The following is an 18,314-nucleotide window of genomic DNA, read 5'->3' on the forward strand; positions in this document are numbered from 1 at the left end:
GAGGGCAGTCCCGGTTCCAAGCCGGGGACGGAGCGGAGGCTGGGGGGCGGGGGTGGGAGGGAGGTGTCGGAGCCGGAGGGAGGGAGGGAGGGGGAGGGCGGGCGCGCCCCGCGCCCACCCCTGCGCGCCCGCCCTCCCGCGCGGGCGGCCGCCTCGCACTCCCGCTGAGCGGCTTGGCGGCGGCGGGCGCGGGCCGCGCGGGGCTGGGCGCGCCGATCTATTAACGTCTGTGTGTCTGGGCCGCGGGTCTGCGGCGAGGCAGGCGCCAGGGGCTCGCCTGGAACCAGATGTGCCGCGGCGCCGCTCTGGCCGCCACCGGCGCGGCGCGCTCGCACGCACGGGCTGGCGCGCACATGGCCGGGCGGGGCGGGCGGCGGCTGGCGCGCCGGGCCGGGCACCACCCCCTCCCCCCCCACCCCCACCCTCGCCCCGCGGGGTTCGGGGTCGACCCTGGCCCCGCGTATGCGTAAAAGCGACCCCAGCCCCCCCACCCGCCAGCCGAGCGCCGGTGCGCCCCGCCCGGCGGGGAAAGCGACCCCCGGGGCGCGGGGCTTCCCCGGTTGGGGTCCGCCCAGCCCGCTGGCCTCATCCCCAGGAGGGAAGGATGGCCTCTTGGAGAGCCCCTCCCCCTCCCCCCAAGGACCGGGGACTCTTCCCGGCCGCCCCCCAAGTTTGTTTTCTCAAGTCAGTGCGTAAGATTTTTCAAGTTCTGAGTCAGAGCTTCCCCTAAGATGAGGAGTTTGGGCCACACTGAGACATGCCAGCGCGGGGGGGAGGGGAGCAGGAAACGGGGCGAAGGAAACGTGGGGGTTGGCCGCTTGGAAGCGCACGGATGCGCGAGGGGGCTTTTCGCCCGCCGGGGTAAAGGCAAGGGTTTCAGCGAGGCCTGTCCCCGCTTGGCAACAAATCGGCATCGACCGCAGGACGGGCTTCAGCCTCCCCCGGCGGCTTGGGGTGCCCTGCCCTTCCGGACCCCCTCCTTCCCTCCCTGGGCCCCCTCTGGGGTCCTGTGGTGAGCAAGGGACTGGGCCCCCAGCAGAAGACCACTCCCAGCAGGGGAAGTTAGGAAGATGGGGGCGGGGGTGGCGAGGGGGCACCCTGGTCCCCCTAGATGGAGGCCTCGTGGAGAGCAGAGAGGAAGCGCGGGACAGGGTGGCGCTGTCGGTCTGGGCCGGCCCAAGTCTGGCTGCGGAGGAGGCGGGCGTCACCCAGGGCCTTGGGGTTTGGGGTGGTCCCCTCGGTTTGCAGTCCTTCCCGGACTCGTGGGAAGAGTGTTGCACAGAAAACCTTTGAAGATACGTGGGAAGAGTGCTTGCTTCTGGCCTTTCAGGCTCCTAGAAGTGGGGAGCCGGGACGCTGAGTGGGGGGAAGGGAACATCCGCCCCATAAACACCAGCCCCCGGAAGCAGGTGCCTGTGGGGTGAGGGCTCCTGTACCTGCTGGGCCATCCCCGGGGGGCTCGGGATGGCGTGGAGAGGGCGAGACGCGGGTGGCCGACCGGCTGGCCCTTTCCCCCTGCTGCAGAGGAGGCTCCCGTTCTCGCCACCGCGGGCCCGTTGGAGCACATCACTCGTGAGGAGACCCAGGCCCACTGGATCAGGCTCTGGCCCCCAAATTTAGAGAAACAATAAATACATTCGTTTCTTCAGGTGCGAGGGTCAGGAGAGTGGGAAAGCTCGGACACTTCGCCCCGATCTATAGTGCATGAAAGTCTTCACGGATTGGGGTGGCCAGAGAATTGGGATTACCTCCCCTTCGGCCCCCAATTCCATCCATCCATCCCTCCATCCATCCACTCATTCTTGCAATCAGTCATTCATATAGTTATTCATCCAGTATTTATTGAGCACCTACTACGTGCCAGGCGCTGAGCATAAAGAGGCAAGTTCAGTCTGGGACTGGGAGGGCTTCCTGCTGGAAGCAGCCCAGCTTCTGTGGAAGCCTCCGTGAAGGACAGACTTTTGGGGGCACATTCGGGGAAGCCTCTGTTGGGGGGGGAGGCGGGGCACCAGCCCTGGGGCAAAGGTGACCTTTAGGAGTGTTTGGGAGTGAGAGTTCAGTGCGCCAAGACCTCTCAGTAGCCAAGGTCTCCACAACACAGATGCAAACGTGAGGTTCAGAGAGGTTAAGTAACTCGCCCAAAGGTCGCCCAGCCACTAGATGGCCAGTCTGGGACTCTAACTGAGACCCATCTGACCCCACATAATATACTCTTGGCTGATGTGACGTAGCATGTACTAGGTCCCAGACGCTGTTTTCAGAATTGCATAAATGTGAACTCATTCAATCCGCGTAAAGGGATATGTGGTTATCTCCGTTTTCTAGACGGGAGCACCAAAGTACAGAAAGGTTGTAACTTACTCAGGGTCCTGAGCAGTGAAGCTAGGATTTGAACCCCCGGCGGGAGGGGGCGGGCAGGCTGATTCCAGAGTCCAGCTTTTAACCATCGTGCTGGGTGCATCAGCTTTAATACTCTTGTGGGGAACCTGTTCTGGCCGACTTGGTGGCGGGAGAGAGCCCAGAAGGTCCTGGAAGAGAGGTTGTAGGAATTTCCGCTGAAGTGGGTGGAGTTTGGAAATCCAGCGGGAGGACAAAGACTCGAGCCATTTCCGGGGCAGTTGACGACAGAGGAAAATCGGGCAGAACGTAGGTGTCCAACAAGAGGGGAATGACTAGTGAGGTGGTCTTAGGACCCCCCCGAGGTGAAATGATGCAGCCGCTCACAGTGAGCTTGACGAAGAGGGCGGAGCTTAAACGAACATCAACCAACACGTGCTGAGCCCTGGTCTGTGCCGCTCACAGCAAAAGGGAGTGAATCTTGGGGAATCCGCCCCCTAAAATCGTGAGGTGGTAATCGTCGCCGACATAATAGCTAAGTGACTTGGGCACTTCCGAGGTGCCAGGGGCGTTGTCCGAGCACGTCAGGTACCGCTGTCTCCGTTTACACTGAGGAAACCAGACTCCGGGAGGTGAAGCCACGTGTCCACAGAGCTCCCGAAGCTGGTGCGAGGTGGAGCCAGAACGTGAATGCAGCTATTTCCAGAAAGCAGAGTGCGGTCTAGCGGGTTGTCCACCGCACAACTATAGGGGGCACCAGGTACACTATAGTCTATGGGGATGGTGCCCTTGGAGTTGTGCAGTGCACAGCCTGTGCAACCGTACATGCTGTCTCTGCTGTGCATGTCTGATCTTAATCCTGGCCTTTTCACCAATGCCTCGTCCAAAAAAGAAAATGTTATTCATGCACACCGTTAAGTGGACTCAGGTGCAAGCTGGATACATGTGGACGTGGGCCAAAAAGTCCGCAAAAAACTAAGCCGATAGGCTGGCATGGTGGGATCGAGGGGTGATTTTTCTTCTTTCAAAGGTCCTTCAGGGCTGGTCTTTGTTGTGGTTTGTTCCCTCTCCATTAAAAAGAAGAAGAAGAAAAATTGGAATGCCAGAGCAGCTCCCGCTGATACAACCTTCCGTAATGATGGAAATGTTCCCTATCTGTGCCGTCCCACTTGTGGCCGTTGAGCCCTTGAAACGTGGTGACTGTGGAACGGGATTTATATTGTTATTTCACTTGAATCGATGTGAACGGAGACGGCTGCGGGTAGCTAGCGGCTACCGCATGGGACGGGGCAGAGCAACAGCGCCCATCGCTGCTTTTCGTGTCGCGCCTCGCCATTCCCAGTTTGCGGCCCTGAAGCCCGCGGTTGCCACACTTGTGGGTGGGAGAGACTTTGCCGCAGAGTCCCAGCGGGAGCGCCTGGGTGGCTCCGTCGGTGGAGCGGCCGACTTCGGCTCAGGTCACGATCTCGCGGTCCGTGAGTTCGAGCCCCGTGTCGGGCTCTGTGCTGACAGCTCAGAGCCTGGAGCCCGTTTCAGATTCTGTGTCTCCCTCTCTCTGACCCTCCCCTGTTCATGCTTTGTCTCTCCCTGTCTCAAAAAAAAAAAAATAAATAAATAAAACGTTAAAAAAAATTAAAAAAAAAAAAGTGGGGCAGAGGAAACCATACTGGGCCCTTAGCAGCAACTTCACCCTGGTCCCGAAAGGGTTAACCAGAGCCGCTCTCCTCCAGGGAGCAACCGCTTTGGGGACCGACAGACTAGGCATAAATTGCTTGCCTCATAGCCTGGCTGGGTGACCCGGGTCGGTGACTTCCCCTCTCTGAACCTCCCCATCCCCCACTGAGAACAAGGCTTAATAACGGTGCCTTCCACATTTCCGAAGGCAGGGCCCTGTAACCCAGGGCCAGGCACGTAATCAAGTTTAGTAAACGGAGGCCAAACAGAAAAAGGGAAGGGAGGGGAGGGGAGGGGAAGGAAAAGAAAAGAAAGAGAAGAGAAGGAAAAGAAAAGAAAGGAAAGGAAAAGAAAAGAAAAAACAGAAAAAGGGAAGGGAAGGGAGGGAAGGGGAGGGGAAGGAAAGGAAAAGAAAGAGAAGAGAAGGAAAAGAAAAGAAAAGAAAAAAGAAAAGAAAGGAAAGGGAAAGGAAAGGAAAGGGAGGGGAAGGAGTCCCGTGTCCTCACCCACAGGCCCAGCTGCAGTGACAAGAGCAGCCTAACAGTCAAGACAGCCTTGGAGCTCCTCTGAGCTGAGCCTCAGACACGTTTTCCAGAAGGCCTGGAACTCACCAGCGGGTCATAAAAACCCTCTGGCGGTGCTTTAAAGGTTACCCTCTCTGGGAGCCCGGCGGCGTGGACCCAGAGCCAGGGCTCCGCGAGGTCCCGCCGGCCTCAGGAGAGGGGCTGATGGGCACGGCCTCGGTCTTGCCTGCTCCCTTGGGGTGGGAGGGGGCGACCGGTGGGGACCCCAAGATGGAACAGGGGGCGGAGGGGGCGGGTCCTTCTGGGGCCAAAGAGACTTGGCTCTCCGTCACGCTGACTTTACAGGGTGGGGTCTGCGGACCGGATTCTCCGAGTCCGTGAATCACCCCAACGAGGTTCCATGCAGAATTTTGTGTGCACCTGTGTTTTTCTGGGAAGGACCCGTAGAATTCCTCAGATTCCTCCGGGGGTTCACAGTCGAAACACGGGGGGCCCAGTGAGCCAGGGCCTAGGTTTCCCTTGGGGAAAAAAAGTCAGAGCGGGGACAACGGTTGTCTGCGTCAAGCTCTCAGGGGAGCCCCGGACTGTTCCATCGGGGACAGGGGGGCGATGGTAACTCCTCTCACCCCAGCGCACAGATGGTGAAACTGAGGGCCCCGAAGCGAGGGAGAGGGGAGTCTTCCCCATTCTCAGATGCTGGGGGGCAGAGGGAGGCAGTCATTTGCTCTCTGGGTGGGCTGCGGGTTGCCCCTCCCCCACTGTCCCCGAGCGTGCCCCATCGCTGGGTCAAGGGTAAGCCGCGTCCGCCCCGTTCCCGGGGAACCCAGGGACGCGGGGAGCAGGGGGGAGGCACACGTGTGTTCTCAGGGATCGCACCTCGCCTCAGGGGGCAGAACGGGGGACCCCAGTGCCTCGCTGGGAGCGTTTGGCCAAGCCAGCGCCCCCCTCCTTGCCGCCATTTCCGCCTCTACAAAAATAAGGGGCTTTGACGGAGGAGCTGTGAGGGCCCTTCGGGTCTGAGCCCTCGAGAAGACGAGAGTCCCAGGCTTGAGGCCCCCAGGGCTGTTTGCGGGTTTTCTTCGGAACCGAGCTCTCCGATCCGATCGTCTCTCTCCCTGACCATCAGTGTTCACCGCGGTTCCCAGCAGGTGCCGGCGGCGGGCTTTGCGAGCCCCCCCTCCCCAGGCTCCTAAGTGGGAGGCAGGACCCCACGCTGGCCCCTGAGCGGCAACGTCACCCCGGTCTGGAAGTGGTTAACGAGGGCAGCTTGCCTCCACATACCAACCCCTTATTAAAATGTAGGTCTGACAATAAATTTGGCATTGGGCCACCAACCTCAGATTAAAACCAGACGGGACAGACACTGCCCTCCTTCTCTGACCAACTTGTGATCTGGGGGGGGGGGGGGGGGCTGCTCCTCTTCCTCCTGAATGACTCCCCGACTCCCTTCCCTCCTGTGCTCCCACTTTCTGGAGGTGGTTTTGGGGTGTGGGGAGCGGAGGAGGCTGGGCCGACCGCCGATGTCAAGTTTGAACCCTTGGCTCTTGGGCTGCTAAAGCCAGAGGCCTCGGTGCGGGACACAGGAGGAGGCTCGGGAAACCCAGAGCCTTTGAGATGGCCGGCTGTAGCTGGCCTTGACCCCCTGGCCCTTTTCTGTGTCTGAGAATAGGACGTAGATATTCTCTGCCCAGTAGCTTTGTCTCTGCTCCCCCCTTGGGCCCAGTGACGCCATTTCTCAAAAGGCTCCTGGGCCTGAGAAGAGGCTTTGGCCTAATCTGTATCTGCCCCCTGGCTTCCCCCAGGGGTGGCAGCCCCACATGTCTCCTCTCCCATGGAGACGTTCTGCCCCCACCCTTTCCTGTGTACTTCTTTTTATAGACCAACTTTATTGAGATATACTGCACGGGCCATCCAATTCATCCCCTTAAAGTGTGCACGCCAGTGAGTTTTAATATGTTCACTTGTGCAACCATCGCCAAGATTTTAGAGTTTTTCCGGCAGCCCAAACAGAAACCCCGCACCCCTCGGTCATCACCGTCCATCCCCCACCCCACCCCACCCCACCCCACCCAGGCCCTAGCAGCCGCCGACGGACATTCTGTCTCTCTAGGTTTTGCTTGTTCTGGACGTTTCTCGTCCTCGGAATCCTTCATTATGCGGCCCTTCCTGGATGGCACGGGCTGCTTTTACGTAGCACAGTATTTTTAAACATAAATAACGTTTTTAAAGGCTCGCCCACATCAGAGCATGAATCAGCACCTCGTTCCTTTTTACGGTCAAAAAACATTCCATTGTGTGGACAGACTGCATTCTGTTTACCCAGTCATCAGTTGGCCGGGCGTTTGGGTTGTCTCCAAGTTCGGGCTGTTTGGAGTATCGTGGTGTGGACGTAGGTTTTATTCCCCCCCCCGGGTAGATACCTAGCAGTGAAACTGCTGGGTCAGATGGTAACTCGGAATTTCACATTTGGAGGACATGCCAGACTCTTCCAGAGCGGCTGCACCATTGGACTTTCCCACCAGCGGTGCACGGTGGGGGGGGGGGGGGGTGGGGTCCAATGTCTCCAAATTCTTGTCGGCACTTGTTATTATCTGGCTTCTGATTCTAGCCGTCATACCGGGTGTGAAGCGGCATCTCCTTGTGGTTGCGCGTTGCGTTTTCTTGATGACTCAGGACCAACACTTTTTCACATGCTTGTTGGCCATTCACATACCTCCTTTGGGAAAACGCCGATGCGGACCTTTTGCTCATTTCTAATGGGATGGTTTGCCTTTTTATTGTCGTGTTGAAAGCGTTCTTCGTATTTTCTAAATATGATCCCTTACCGAATACGCGATTTGTGGATATTTTCCTCGTTCTCTGGGTTGTCTTTTTTACTGTCTTTTTTTTTTTTTTTCCTTAATGTTTACTTATTTTGAGAGAGAGGGCGGGGGAGGGGCAGAGTAGAGGGAGAGAGAGAGCATCCCAGGCAGGCTCTGAGCCGTCAGCACAGAGCCCGACGCGGGGCTCGAACCCACGGATGTGAGATCATGACTAAGCTGAAGTTGGACGCTCAACTGACCGAGCCGCCCAGGCGCCCTGACCCCCCTTTTCACTTTCTTGACAGTGTCCACCGAAGTTTTAATCTTTATGAAGTCTGATTTCTCTTCCTTTCTTTACTGGCTTGTGCTTTGAGTTGTCCCATCTAAGTAACCATTGTCTGGCCTTTTGAAGGGCAGGGGGAACTGGGTTTGGATGCTGGGGCTTCCCATTGTTTTCTGGAGGGAGGCCTTCTTTCCTTTATATTGAGAAATCTTTTTTTTTTTTTTCCAACATTTATTTATTTTTGGGACAGAGAGAGACAGAGCATGAACGGGGGAGGGGCAGAGAGAGAGGGAGACACAGAATCGGAAACAGGCTCCAGGCTCTGAGCCATCAGCCCAGAGCCCGACGTGGGGCTCAAACTCACGGACCGCGAGATCGTGACCTGGCTGAAGTCGGACGCTTAACCGACTGCGCCACCCAGGCGCCCCTTGAGAAATCTTTTTGAGGCCAAACTTCTTGCCCAGTCCCGGGGATATAGCAGTGACAAGGCGCACACAGTCCCTACCTCCTAGAGCTGAGCTAAAGGGAAGAGACAAGCACAAAGTGGAGAACCAGAACAGAAGAACAACTTCATTGCAGACGTTCAGGAGAGGGAGACAGCCCAGGAGCCTGTGGCGAGGAGATCTGGCCTGGCCAGGGGGGCTTGGAAAGCCTTTCAGGGCAGGGAATTTAGGTTTAGACTAAAAACTGGGTAAGCATGAGGCAGAAGGAGTACAGAGGGGAAAAGCATGTGCAAAGGCCCTGAGGTGGGGAGGAGCTCATGTGGTCTTGTAGGGTAGATTCCATTGGTGCACTGGGTTTCTTGGGGTGGGGAGGGGGTCCAGTCATCCTGTGGAAGCGTATGCAGCACCCCAAGACCTTTGTGCACGTGAAGGAGAGGCTCCAGAGTCTAGAGAGACCCTAATGCGTGGCAGCTGCCTCCAGGGCTCTGCTGAGGTTTCTAGGGGACACGTGGGAGCCTCCCCCAGCCTCCTCTAGACTCCAGGGTCGGCCGAAGCCTGCTTAGGCCCCCTTGTAGCCCCACCGGTCACTGGCCTGCGGGCTGTGAGGGGAGTATGGGCGTGACAGTCCCAGGTTTTTCATTCACTCGTTCACCCAGCACTCAAAAAAATATTTGTGAAGAGTTTACCCTGAGCTAGGTCCTGTGATGGGTTCCAGAGAGACAAAACCCAGTAAGTTCCAGTCCCTGCTGGACGAATGACCCCACGTCTGCTCTACAGTGTGGCACAGCTATGACAGGGGTCTGGGAGGGCTTCCTGGAGGAGGGGGCATTGTGCTGAGACATGAAGGTAAAAGTCAGGGAGGGACAGAGGGGGGCGGTGGAAAGCCCAGGAATGGTATGCACAGGGGTCCACAGTGAGGGGTGGGCACGTCCAATGTGAGTACCACCAGCCCTCCTGAGGTCCAGGCCCTGGCTCTGCCCACCAGGGTGGCCTGGGTGGCCCCATCCACTGGATAGAGCCAGAAGGGCCCTCAAGAGAAAGCCTCTGTCCTTCTGTTGTGCTCATCATTGGATTTGCCCAGCCCTGGGCTGGGGGGCGGGCTACCTCCTCTCTCCATTATCCCAGACGACTGGCTACCAGGGATGTATCGAGAAAAGAAAGGGCCGCGGGGGTGGGCTTTCCTTGCTGTGTGACCCCGGGTAGGGCCTGGCCCCTCTCTGGGCCTCCCTCTGCCTTCTCTGTAGGACAGAGACAGCCCTGCCCGCCCCTCTTGAGGCTGTTGGGGGCCTCCGGGGAGGTGATGCTGGAAAGTCTGCCTGTGTGATCTCACCCGAGGACCCGAGCCCCTCCCCTGTGTCTTAGGCCTGGTCCCTCAGTGTCCGGGACCAACGCCAGCTTGGCCGGACATGAAACCAGCTCTTAAGGTTCCTCGCTTGGGATCCTGGCTGGAGTGGGGCCGGCCGCCTAGGGAAGCCCTTCTCCAGAAGGCTCCAGGGACCGTGTTTCTTCTCCTTTCTCCCTCCTCCCCCCTCCCGTCTTTGCTTCCTTTCTTCCTTCGAACGTTGGCCTGACTGGGTGCCATGCTCCCCTCTGGCCCTGTCTCCCAGGCTGGGCGGCCCGCGCACCCTTCTCTCCTGCACTCCTCCAGCTGCTGCCTTCCGTGTCCCTCCTCCTGGTCACCCTAAGCCCACGGAGAGATTCTCAGAATCCCGCTGCGAGAGGAACGAGGGTGCGGGCCTCTTAGGGCCGGTCCCCCCGCCGCGCCAAGGTGTTTAAGAACCTGGGCCTGGTGCCCGTCGGCAGGTTCAAATCCCAGCTCCGGCCTTGACGAGTCTTACGGCTTTGATGTGTTGCTGTCCCGTGTGAGCCTCAGGTGTCTCATCTGTAGAATCGTGGGCTAGGAGCCCTCGTGTAAGGCCCATAGGAGGGTGAATGAGGTCATTTCTGTTGTTCCCAGTTTTCCGGGAGATTCCAGAGGCTGGGAGTCGCTAACAGATTTGCCCTGGCCACTCTGCTGGAGATCATTCCCCCTCAGCCACGGGGCTGTGGGCCTCTCACGTCTCACCTGAAGAGGTGACACATTTCCCTTCAGGTGTCCCCTCTTGGCACCGGAGACAGCTAAGGACAGATTCCAGAGTTCCCGTCTGAGCCCCGACAAGGCAGAACCAGGGGTCTTTCAGAGGAACCCTCGTCCCTTCCAGGAGACCTGGGGGGTGGGCCCGAAGCTTTTGCAGGCCCCTCCGGGCCCTCCACCTTCTTTTCCCCAGTCTTCCTCAGACTTTCCCGGCTGTAAATATTTCTGCAGCTTGGAGCTCCTTTGACCAAGGGCCGGTGTTAATTTGTTAAATCCACATCAAGGTCCTGGGGACCCGTTGTTTATTTTTGCGAACGTGTTGGCAGAGATCACATTGGGGGGGGGGGGCGGCGAGGAGAGGGGCTGCTTTTCTGGTCAGAATAAATGCTAATTAATAAAAGTTATTTATTTGGGTTGGAGCTCGCCGCGGCCCCGGGGTCAGGCACAAACTGACTATTTGAAGCAAAAACAAACAGAGGGTGTCTCTCAACAGCTTGAGGAAGGCAGAAACGAAGAGGCTGGGTTTATTTGTCTTAGGAAGAATTTGCAGTTAATTCCCTCCAGACTATTTAGACCCTTAAATTACACGGAATAAGAAAAACCATGGGTGCAGGAGAGAGAAGCCAGGACCACTCGATTATCTGGCTGAGAGCGGAGTTTTTAAATGTCTTTGGCCCACAGTCAGCCAAATAAATGGTACGTGTGAAATAATTTAATGGCAGAAAACTGTGCACAAGTCATTCTTTTTTTTTTATTGTAATGTAACCGGGGGACGAAGTAATTCGGTTTTAAGGGAGAGGGAGCGTGGGCGGCGGGCCTCCCCCATCTGAATACCTTTCTCTCTCCCCCTAGAGAGAGAGAGGCGGTTTCAGGCTTTCTTTTTCAACCCCAGAGAAAAGCAAGACTTTTACCGAACAAAAGGAAACTTGGGGACTAGCCCGACTTGGAAAGGGGGGGGGGCGGGGCCAGTCATCGCTGGCCTGAGGCTTAGTGAGTATTTATTTCTTTTCCAAATGCTTCAAAGTCCCAGCGTGGAGCCCCCAGGGGGACACACGCCCACCACAATACATTTCTCAGGCGGTGACTCAGGGACTTAGGGTAACAAATATCCAGCACATCCGCTGGGAAGCAGAGGCCAGCCGGTGGGTTCGAGTCCTGGGTCACCTTCAGGACGATGCTTCAGTCGTCCTCGGCCGCCTCTCAGCCTCTCAGACCCCAGCAGGGACTGAAGACCCGTCCTTCTACTGCGGGCTGGGACGAGGAGACCCAAGGGCCGGGGAGAAAGACCCTTGGCTTCCTCATAAGCGACACTGCTAAGGGCAGCCTCCATTTATTGAGCAATTACTATGCTCTCGGCACGGAATTAAGCTCTGCTCCTCTTAGGAACTTTATGTGACTCTGGGCACGCTGTTTGTTGTCCCTCGCCGCTTCCAGAGGTGTCGTCTTCCTTCAGAACAAAAGCGGGGCCGAGGGACATACTTCCCACAGTCTGGGATGGAGACCCAAGGGCATTTCCGCACTTAGGCCTCCTAGAGCCAGGACTGAGATTGGGACAGACCCCTGCGTCACCTTCCCTGGGAGCAAGGCTGGTGAGGGAGGAGAGGCCGAGCCTACAGCCCCGGGGCCTGCTGAGCCTCTGACAAACATGAATTCCAACCCAGAGGTGCAACCTTGGCCTCAGTTTCCCTGTGTGTGAAATGGGGTCACACCTCCCAGGCTGGGGGTTAGGGAGCAGGTGGCCCGCTTGGCACCCCCCGTGGCCCCAAACCAGCTTTGGCTGAGCGGCCCCCGTCGGAGCGGCCTTGCTGTGACCCCGGAGAGAGCGGACCCCAGGCCGGCGAGGAGCCCCGCTGGGGCTGGTGGGGCAGGTTGTCGGGGACCTGGCGACAAATGCCTTTGCGTGAGGGTTCCGGCTCCAAGTCACTACTCGGTTTAAACCGGCGGCAAAAGAGCCCAGTCTCTTCCGACGCCCACTTGGCGGGGCAGAAGCTGAAGAATGGTTTTCATTTAGACACCCTCCGTTTGGGATTGCTCGGAAACTTCTCGAAAAAGTCTCCTTTTTTGGCCGAAATGCCTCCTGCGTTGGGTGTGTGCCCAATCGGCGTTGCCTGAAGGGGGACGGAAGTCGTCTCTGGGTTGGCTGGTGTTCCAGAAGCTTCTGTCCCCACTTTCGGGGCTGTTGATCACCCCCCGGTTTTCAGCTCACGGGCCCTCGTTGTTTTGGTTTAGATTTCCTCCCGCTCCAGGGGACAGGGATGCGGGGCAGAGACACGGTCACAGGCACCAGGCATTCTCCTCCACTTTTCCGTTTTCTGGGGGGGGGGAGGGGAGAAGGCTGGAGCCAGGCCAGGGGACGCAGCGGCTCCCTTGGGACCACTCGCGTTCCCCGTCGCTCCCCTGCCTGTGTCTCCTGTGTTTGCAACCGTCCTGAACGTCCCGCTGAGCCAGGGCCGTGGGCATGGTGCACGAGAAGATTCTTCACTGTGGGGGCCTGTTCTCGTCCTGAAGGTATTTAGCGACAGCCCCCAGCCTCCACCCGTTCAATCCCCATGGCACCTCCCGCCCCCGGTCCTCACAATCAAAACTATCTCCAGACACTGTCAGATGTCCCCCGGAAGGCAGAACTGCCCTCAGATGGGAACTTCTGGTCCAAACTCAGCTGTAAGGTCATCTGTGCCCGGGCATTCCCTGAGTCCTGCCTGAGAAGACCCCCTCTTTGCCCCCACGATCATTTACCAGTCCCGTGGACCACTTCGGCCTCAAGTCCAATCAGTGGATTGCCCCAGAGGCAATAAACCCTGCTCACGTGGGATCTTATTTGAAAGCAGGGACTGAGTGGTAGCCATTGCCGGGCCTGGAATGTTCTAGATGCTCAGCAGAGCCAATACCCGGCATTGTGCAGAGAACACTGAATGTATGAAGGGAACGTGTCGCCGGGGAAAGCAAAAACACAAGGCGTGGACTGAACTCCCAAAGGCCGACAATACGTTCTGTTGTCCAAACTGGGCAAAACAGACCTTCGCCTACACCGCTGGTGGGAAGGCTGGTGCGGGACCCTGGCCACATCTAGCGTTTTTTTGTTTTTTTGTTTTTTATTGGCCCGGGGATTGCCGCTTCTAGGAATCTATCCCAAACAGGCACTGGCAAAAATAGAAAATCCTGTCTTCACGAGCTTATTCATCATGGCACTCTTTCAGTTGCGGAAGATTGGAAACACGCCAGAGGCCCATCCATAGGACCCTGGTAGGATAAACCAGGGGACGGTCCCCCAGCCAAGGGCCTTGGGGCTGGGGAGAGGAATGTGAATGATTTCTGTGCCCTGGATGGAGGGATCCCTGAGATAGGTGCTAAGTGGGGAAGAGGTGAGGTGGGGGGCAGGACGTCGTAGGCGACTTTTTGATAGGAAAAATATTGTACGTATTTTATTATATTTGCAAAGAGCGATGCTCCAGCAAAAGCAAAAACGGCCCTAAAAAAAAATAAGTCCCTACGCGTGGAGGGAGGGAACACGGGAGAAGATAGAGTATGCAAAACAATCCAAATAAAGAGGGCTGTGTTCGCTGTATGCGAGATGGAATGTCTGGAATATTATCAAGTAAAAAACAGGCAAGTTGAAGCACCAATGTGTTCAGCACAGTCTCATGCTTGTAAGTTTTTTAAATGTACATTTGTAATCTGGTAAAGCGTGGGGAGAGGAGGGTACTTTGTGTCACTTTTTTACCCCCTTCTGGTTTTCGAATCTGTTCCCGCCACCAGCAATGACATTACTTTGTTATTATCATGTACGTTTTTAATAAGAAAATCGGATACGTAAGGAAGAGCTGAACTGGGCAGTGTCGCGGGTGGTGCCGGTGAGCGCGGGAGGGGATCCCACGTGGACCCGGGTGATCCGGAGGGCTGCCTGGAGGAGTGGGCAATGAACTGGGCTCTTGGGGACGAAGAGTCAACAGTTCTGCCCATCGATGTGGCAATAGTGGCTGAATACCCCCCAACCTGTCCTCTCAAAGGACCTAAAAGGTAAGGGTTGGACCTAAAAGGTGGACCCTTTAGGGTGAACCGAAAAGGTGAGAGTTGCTGACCCCGTGCGTTCCCTAAGGTTGTGCTGGGCACCCTTACCTGAGCCGCCAGTTGTGAACCAGAGGCCAGCACAGACCCTTGGTCAGCTCCTCTGCTGGGACTCACCCTCTGGCTCATTTCCACCTCCTGTGGAATCTGACTGCTTTTGTTCACTGTTATATTCCCCGTGGGCCCTAGCACTGCGCCGGTCACACAGTAGCTGCTCAGTTAATACGTGTTGAAGAATGAACGGATGGATGAATGAAGGGATGCGTGAAGGAGAGAATTCAAGGGATCTGCTCCCGCTCTCGGGGCTGGACCCTCCATCCAGCCGCTGAGGGAGACACAAGGAGAGCGCCCAGCGCACGCTGCCGAGCCAGTGGGGGGGGGGGGGGTCGGGACCCCCTGGGCACCTCCGGGGGCGGGGCGGGGCTGCACCTGCTGACACTCGATCCCTCCGCAGGTGAGTGTCCGAGCCCCGGGCGCGGCGGCGCCGCCAAGCGGAAGAAGAAGCAGCGGCGGAACCGGACCACGTTCAACAGCAGCCAGCTACAGGCGCTGGAGCGCGTGTTCGAGCGCACGCACTACCCCGACGCCTTTGTGCGCGAGGAGCTGGCGCGGCGCGTCAACCTCAGCGAGGCGCGTGTGCAGGTGAGCGCCGCGCACGCGTGGGCACCCACGGGAGCGCGCAGCCCCCTCGCCCTCTGGGGGGGGGGGCAGCTGCTGCGGAGGGGAGGTAATTAAGAGCGGGAGCGTCAGAGGCCCGGAGCACCGAGGTTCGAGCCCACCAAGCCCTGCCACTTCCCAGCTGTGTGGCCTTGGGCAGGTTACCTTAACCTCTCTGGTGCCTCCCTGTAAAATGAGGATCGCGTGGGTCTATTTCCTGGAGTTCTTATGAGAACCAAAGTAGTTGATATATTTGGGAGTTTTAAAAAAATTTTTAAATGCTTATTTATTTCTGAGACAGAGAGAGACAGAGCATGAGCGGGGGAGGGGCAGGGAGAGAGGGAGAGCGGAATCCCAAGCAGGCTCCAGGCTCCGAGTCATCAGCACAGAGCCCGACGCGGGGCTCGAACTCAGGGACCGCGAGATCATGACCTGAGCCGAAGTCCGTCGCTCCACCGACGGAGCCCCCCCCCCCCCCGGGCTCTCCTGGTTAATATGTTTGTAAGCGGGCTTGGAGCCGTGCCCGGCGTGGAAGGTTTGGGTGAATAAACGCCGTGTTGCAGTGTTCAGCCCTGCTCTGAGCCAAGTGCCTCTCTCTAGTTGCAACCTTACCACGGTGAAGTGCTCATTTTTGCATCCCTTTCTCCAGCACACGCTTACCCCAGCAGGCTTAGCATCCCCATCTTCCGGATGAGGAAGCTGAGGCTCCGTGGGGCCGCCCGTCCAGAGCTGGTGGCAGAGCGGGTCCGCACCGCCGTCCCAAAGGACTTGGGGTCCCCCCTTGCGGCCTGCTGCGCCCCGTTCAGCACGCCTTCCCACCCCCAGGTCTGGTTTCAGAACCGCCGGGCCAAGTTCCGCCGAAACGAGAGGGCCATGCTGGCCAACCGCTCCGCCTCGCTGCTCAAGTCCTACAGCCAGGAGGCCGCCATCGAGCAGCCCGTGGTTCCCCGGCCCGCCACCCTGAGCCCCGATTATCTTTCCTGGACGGCCTCGTCCCCCTACAGGTGAGAGCAGGAAGCAGCCCTTCCGGCCGGGAGAGGGAGCAGCCTGGGCGACCCGTGGGGCCTCGTAGGGCCCCGGGCTCCTTTGAGCATCTCAAGACAGCTGGGCATGGTGCCCAGGCGCCCCTGAAGCCTGGGCCTTCCGTGTGGGGACACGTGTGTACGCGCGCTCATGAGTGCATGCGCGTGGGTGTTCCACGAGCACGCGTGTGGCTGTGTTTCGCGAGTACGTGTGCGCGTGCGTTTCCGCATCGGTATGCGCACATGGTTGTGAGTGTGTGTGCGTCTGTGCGTGCGAACACGGGCGCCCAAATGTGCACGCGTGATTGTGTGCATGACTGTGCATGAATGTAGGGGCGAGAAGATGAGGCCTGTCTGGAGGGGGCGGGGAAGGACCCATCAGGCCACCCTGAGGAAGTTGAAAAGCTGGCGGAAGATTTCCGGGTTGGCAAGAAAGCCCCAGCACCCTGTGTCGATCTCCCTGGGAGGGCAGGGAGGGCTGAGGGCACGGCTCCCCTGTCCCAGGGACCTGGCTGGGGTCCAGAGCCACGTTCTGGGGCAGTTGTGTCCTGGTCAAAGCTGGAAAAAGGCGGCAGGGCAGGAAGGAAGAGGGAAGGGGTGCCAGGGAGTCGTTTTTCTGTGCCCACAACTCCAGGGGGTGACACCTGTCCCTTAGTCTGTGTGAGTCACTCTGCTAGAGCCCTGGTCTTGTGGGAGGCAAGATCCGGCGGTCGGCTTGTGGGGTCAGAGTCCTCGTGATCCCATGTTGGCCAGCTCTCCTGCCCTGTCCTTACCCGGAGCGGAAGAGCCACCAAGAGGTGGTTTACCGGGTCTCCATCCTGCTGTGCGGGGGCGGGGGCGGGGGCGGGGACGGGACCCAGGACCTGCTCTCCGGAGGCTCCTGATCCAGGGAGGGACGCCTACAGATCCACAGGAGCTGCCTGTGTCCCCGTGCTGTCTGTGGGCATTTCTGACTCCTCCCCAAATTCTGCAGCCCCGGTCATGCCCATCCCGTGGCGGGGAGGGCTTCCTGGGAACGTAAACCGAGGAAGGGAGGCGGGGGGACCAGAGGCTGGGGTCCAGGGCTGGCAGCCAGAAGTGGTCGGCTTCGGGCATCATGTCAGCCACAGCCCCATGTCCTGGCATCTTCTGTCGCCCCCAGCACGGTGCCGCCCTACAGCCCTGGAGGCTCAGGCCCTGCGACCCCGGGAGTCAACATGGCCAACAGCATCGCCAGCCTCCGTCTCAAGGCCAAGGAGTTCAGCCTGCACCACAGCCAGGTGCCCACGGTGAACTGATGGTCGGCCCGCCAGGACCCAGCTGCCCGCCTGGTCTCACAACGGCAGAGAGGGCAGACATGCAGGAGAGTGCCCTTCTCCTGTCCCCCGTCTCCAGGACAGGGATCTCCTGGGCCCTCTCTCCAGTCTGGACTCCCGGGCCCAAGAGGCTGCTGAGATCCCGGGAGCCTGGCTCAGGCCCCCGTCTACAGCCATGGGAGACTTTGGCCCATGACCTTTGGGGGGGGGTGGGCCAGAGGTGGAGCAGGAACCCCACAAGGACTGCATTTATTTTGTGTATTAAAACCAAAAAGCTTTTGTCTTTAAGAAATAAAAAAAAAATTTTTTTTTTAAGCCCCAAAAAGGTTGAGGGAAGGCGGGCGGACAAGGGCAGCAAAGTAATTGAGGGATGGCCTTCTGGGGCCCTGCTCTGGTCTGCAGCCGTCGTGGGGACGGCCCTGGGCCATGCTCGGACCAGCAGCCATGGCAGGACCGGATGCCCTCATGTCCCAGCCTTCTTCTGCACGAAGCTCTCCATCACCCTGCAGAGCCCCAGGGCTGGGGAGTGGGAGAGGAAATCAGAGACCGGCCCTGGACCCCGTGACACCCAGGCATCTGGGAGAAAGCCCTGCTGTGTGACACTGGGCGGGATCCCTTCCCTGTCTGGGCAGGGAGTATCCCCTCTGGGCAGGGAGTATCCCCTCTGGGCAGGGAGTATCGCCTCTGCCCTATGGTGGGGGCAGGGTAGGTGACCGTGGATTCCTGGGCTGACCTGACAGTGTGTGAGGCAGGTGCTAGAAATTCAATTCCTTATCTCTGGGGCTTGCAGGACGTATGGGACCTTCCTGGGCATTTGACCGTAGAGCGGCTGAGACAAATGCCCCAGACATGGTGCAGAGTGGAGGTCCCAGGTGGCCCCCCGGGACGGAGGAGTGGTCCCAATAGCCAAGGACACCAGAAGACCTTATCCAAGTCCGCCCGCCTTTTTGCAGACGATAAGGGTCACAGAGGACACATGTGCCACCAGCCAATGACGTCACTTGTAAGGGAGCCTGCGGGAAGCCCGGGCCCCTTCCGCCTGGCCCCGTACCACTCTTTCTGTGGGGCGCACCCTCCAGGGAAGTTCAGAGTCATTTCTGCTGAGGGGGCCCTCAGTCAGCCCCCAAGTAAGTAGGACA

General features: G+C 58.5%; 1 protein-coding gene across 2 annotated transcripts in view; it reads left to right on the plus strand.

The window, feature by feature from the left end:
- Positions 1-17,487, plus strand: part of PRRX2 (paired related homeobox 2) — a 42,086-nt gene extending 24,599 nt beyond the window's left edge. For both annotated transcript variants that reach the window (XM_045469283.1, XM_045469284.1), the window contains exons 2-4: positions 14,656-14,843; positions 15,684-15,862; positions 17,022-17,487. In XM_045469283.1, the coding sequence (XP_045325239.1) occupies positions 14,656-14,843; positions 15,684-15,862; positions 17,022-17,157 (503 nt within the window). In that variant the 3' untranslated portion in view covers positions 17,158-17,487. The remainder of the gene's footprint in view (positions 1-14,655; positions 14,844-15,683; positions 15,863-17,021) is intronic.
- The last annotated feature ends 827 nt before the right edge of the window (positions 17,488-18,314 follow it).

The sequence above is a fragment of the Leopardus geoffroyi genome, chromosome D4 (assembly GCF_018350155.1).
Source record: "Leopardus geoffroyi isolate Oge1 chromosome D4, O.geoffroyi_Oge1_pat1.0, whole genome shotgun sequence".
Taxonomy (NCBI): Eukaryota; Metazoa; Chordata; class Mammalia; order Carnivora; family Felidae; genus Leopardus; species Leopardus geoffroyi.